This window comes from Mus pahari, chromosome 2 (genome assembly GCF_900095145.1).
Source record: "Mus pahari chromosome 2, PAHARI_EIJ_v1.1, whole genome shotgun sequence".
NCBI classification, from domain to species: domain Eukaryota; kingdom Metazoa; phylum Chordata; class Mammalia; order Rodentia; family Muridae; genus Mus; species Mus pahari.
In genome coordinates, this window is record NC_034591.1 from 16333476 (window position 1) to 16337554 (window position 4079).

The window sequence follows — 4079 nt, forward strand, 5'->3', positions numbered from 1 at the left end:
CAGCCTGGTCTACAAAGTGAGTTCCAGGACAGCCAGGACTAAACAAAGAAACCCTGCCCCGAAAAAACCAAAAAAAAAAAAAAAAAAAAAAAAAAAGCTAGTGTGGGCTATCAGTAAGTTCCAGTAAGCACTAGTATGCTCCAGTAAGTTCCGGTAAACTATACATAAAGCCTGAGTCTCAAAAACAAAAACAAACAAGACAGTTTCCATGTCCCTTTGACTCACCCTAAACAGCTCTGAATATAAATGTTTATCTATTAATCTCTCACCTAATTCTAAAAGGATCTTAAAAAACTACTGAGGCCAGGCGTGGTGGTACACTCCTAGTAGCACTTGATAATTTTACAAGTTTGAAGCCAGCCTGGGCTACAGATCAAAACCCCGTCTCAATCAACAAAAGCAATTTATTGGGTCCCAGGTTAAATCTGCAGCAGGGCAAATACATGCATATATGTGTTTGTATACATGCATAGATAGATAGAGAGAGAGAGAGAGATACACTATATAAAGATGACTATGAATATTTCTAGCATGGAAGTGATAGACGATTTCTTTTTCCCCATCTCTCCCCGCTTCTAGTCCCCTTTTCTTAAGCCTTTCTGTGTAGCCCTGGCTATCCTGGTACTTATTATGTAGACCAGGCTGGCCTTGAATTCATAGATCCACCTGCCTCTGCCTCCTAAATGCTGGGATTAATGGTGTGCACTACCCCTGGCACGATATAAGATTTTCAAGCCTATATCCTTTAAAAAAAGACAAGCAACATTTATCAAGCAGATCTAATGCCAGAATCCACCTCCACTGGCACAGTCCCCTTGCCTCTTCCCACCGTAGACCAAACCCTTCAGGAATGCCCCTGACTCCCCAAAGGGTGGGCAGGATCAGAGTTAAAGAAAGATGTCAGGAAGTACAGGTGGAAACCAAGAAAGATTTGAAGGAAAAGAAGATGCCCCTGTAATGGGAACTCTCACCCACTCATCCACCGCTGCCAAAACCTACCTTATGCTAAAGGGGAACAAATGACACCATAGCAAAGCTACTGTCCTTAAAGGCTAACAGACACAGCCAGCCTTCACAGCTCTGCAAAGGACATCAAAAGATTTCTTTTATAGCAGGCCGGCCAAGTACAAGGATCAAAGGCACACTCTAGGTCATGGCTCACTTTGCAAGATCCATCCAAACTGCTACTTTCTAAAATACAGCATGCATTTTCTCATCTTCATCTGGAAAACCTCTGCAAAATAGTTTTCTAGGACCACCACGCAACCCTACCAGTCAGACCTGACCACTCCACCCCTCTGTTTCTAAAGCACTTTACCCCAGCCTCTGGCTGCAGACTGGAAAGATTGTTTACACGTTCTGTGCTACTGCACAGGCCCCACAGGGTGTGGTCATGGGACTCATTTGTCTCTTCAAAACTTGCAATTATGTCTCATCATACAGAAACACCACAAATCACTAAATAGAGGGCCATACCTCCCAGAAAAGCTAAGTCATATCTATGTACACAAAGTACACAAGCCATCCAAACCAGCCGCGTGCTGCCCACCTCTTTGGAACCAGGAACACTGCTATGATTCTTCTCCATTATCAGCCATCTGAGCACATTTGGGATGGAGATGTTTTTCCATGTTGGCCATGGGTTGACAAATCTCCCGTCTTTCCCTTTCTTTGACTTGGTCACGTCCTCCTCTAGTCTGTAATCCAGCTTGAAGCTTTTCCTGGAGAACCTAGAAGACACGCTTCCTCCTGAATTCTGCACTGAATTCTGGCGCTTTCTCAGTGTTTCTTTTGGATACTGATAACTTGGCGCTGGAGACTGGCTGTCCTCATATTCATCCATGTCCCTCGGTGAGAAGCTTTGAAAAGCAAAAGGAAGAAGGAAAGGGGAGATTACCAAGTTTAGCAAAATCATCAAAGCATATTAGACAGCACCATTCTCAGCCAATGGTATTTCCCCAACCATATCAGAGTATTTATTATGTCTGTATTGACTCAAAACTTGCTGCCGGGTGTGGTGGCGCACGCCTTTGATCCCAGCACTTGGGAGGCAGAGGCAGGCGGATTTCTGAGTTCGAGGCCAGCCTGGTCTACAAAGTGAGTTCCAGGACAGCCAGGGCTATACAGAGAAACCCTGTCTCGAAAACAAAACAAAACAAAACAAAAAACAACAACAAAAAAAACTTCTTGCTGCAAAACAAGATTTTAAGATCCGGTACTACTGCTTGCTAGAAAGAAAAGAAGTTTGCCTTCCCTATGGACATGCCAGCCAGGCCTTTCAGAAGTCCCTTCATGGCTGCAACCTAAAACATTATTTCCCTAGCCAGTGTTTAGACATAAGCATATCTGTTTCAGTGACATTCTACAGAGTAAACAGAAGTACTATTATGATCTGGATAAAAAGCCTCCCCAGCCCCCACAAAAGGCTCACGTGTTAAAGGCTTGGCTCCCAACAGAGCTGTTTTCAGGGGTGGAACTTTGTGAAGTGACTGGGTCATGGGGGCTCTGCCTTCATCATTGATGGATCCAAAATGGGCGCGCCCACTGGGCGCCGCCCACTGAAAGGAGGAGCTGGCTGGGAGGAGGTGAGGAGGGAGGGTGTGCACAGGAAAAGAGAACACACTCAGACCTCTCCCTAGCCGCCTTCTCCACTCCAACATGCCCTGATGTCAGCCTCCCCCGAGGCCCAGAAACATGGACCCCTCTAGCATGGACCAAAACCTCTGTGAACCACAACAAATACTTGCTCTTTTTAAATTGCTTCCCTCAGGACCATGGCACAAAAACAAAAAACCAAGAAGCCATATGGGCCCTTTCCATATCCATGTCAGCATAACTACCAATGTTTTGAGCAATAAAGTAAGACCGGCTTAGTTTCTTAAGATGCCTCAGTGATTCGAGTGCCTTATATACACGCCTGCTAAGCTTGGTCATTTTATACTCACAACAATCCGTAACCTATTCCCTAGAGAGTACAGATGAGTTCACCTGCCAAGGAAGGAGGCAGCACATCAACTGACCTAGCAACAACATAAAATTCTGTAATGCACACTTAAAACTGCCAAGACACTAAAGTCTCCTGGCTGTGAAGAAATGTCCCACCTTTTCTTCATCTTGATTTTCCCATCTATAAAATAAAGATAAAAACATCACTGGCTCCCGAAGTTACTGAGAAGACTGAACAGCCTAAGCCAATGAAATCACCGGAGACTCAGGCACACAGCAGCTTACCTTAGCTGCTACCACTGTTACTACACCTACCATTACCCACACTCAAGACTCCGCAATCCTTGATTGTGAATCATGCAGGACCAAAAATACTCAGAACTGGGAAATAATGCATTAAAAGTATGAAGTTACCCGCTATGTAGGACTTTGTTTCCTTCCTACTGATTATATTAAGCAAACACATGCTTTCTAATTGGTTTAGAATCAAAACATACATAATTACACACCATATGACCCTATTTTTAAAAAGGCACAAATAACAGAAAACCAAATGTTCTTTTCCTGGCTTTTGGGTGATGAGATACAAAGATGCCGGAGAAAGAAAGAGAAAGAACACAAGCCCCAGGAGCACATGAACATGCCCCGGTTTTCTTTCTCTAATATGAGGGTAAATACTCATCCACCTGGAGAATAACCACTGGAGAAAAGAAACCGGAGCTAACAGAAGCTCAAACAGCCTCTGGGGGAGCCCTGAGAGGGGCTCCCGGGCTTCATGGCTTAGGCAAACAGCCTCTCTAATCCTCCTTTTTCTCACCTGTAAAATGCCCACCTACCCTGTGGAGGAGGTCTCAAAGGATTAGGTGGTATAATGGACATTAAGTGTACCCAAATGCTAATCCTTTTCTGTCTAACCTGGTTAGCTGACCAAACATCTAAACTCTGTATATTCTAAAGCTTCAAGGGTTCTGGGTAAGGTGCCGCCTCACTGTGAGTTCTCACAGACTCACTTTTTATGTCTTAAAAGTTAAGTCTAGGGCTGGTGAGATGGCTCAGTGGGTAAGAGCACCCGACTGCTCTTCCGAAGGTCCGGAGTTCAAATCCCAGCAACCACATGGTGGCTCACAACCATC

At 44.6% G+C, this 4079-nt stretch overlaps 1 protein-coding gene across 4 annotated transcripts in view; it reads right to left on the minus strand.

Annotated features, from left to right (window-relative positions):
- Positions 1-4079, minus strand: part of Napepld (N-acyl phosphatidylethanolamine phospholipase D) — a 37738-nt gene that overhangs the window by 21734 nt on the left and 11925 nt on the right. For all 4 annotated transcript variants that reach the window (XM_029535708.1, XM_021191397.2, XM_029535707.1 and 1 more), the window contains exon 2: positions 1550-1859. In XM_029535708.1, the coding sequence (XP_029391568.1) occupies positions 1550-1843 (294 nt within the window). In that variant the 5' untranslated portion in view covers positions 1844-1859. The remainder of the gene's footprint in view (positions 1-1549; positions 1860-4079) is intronic.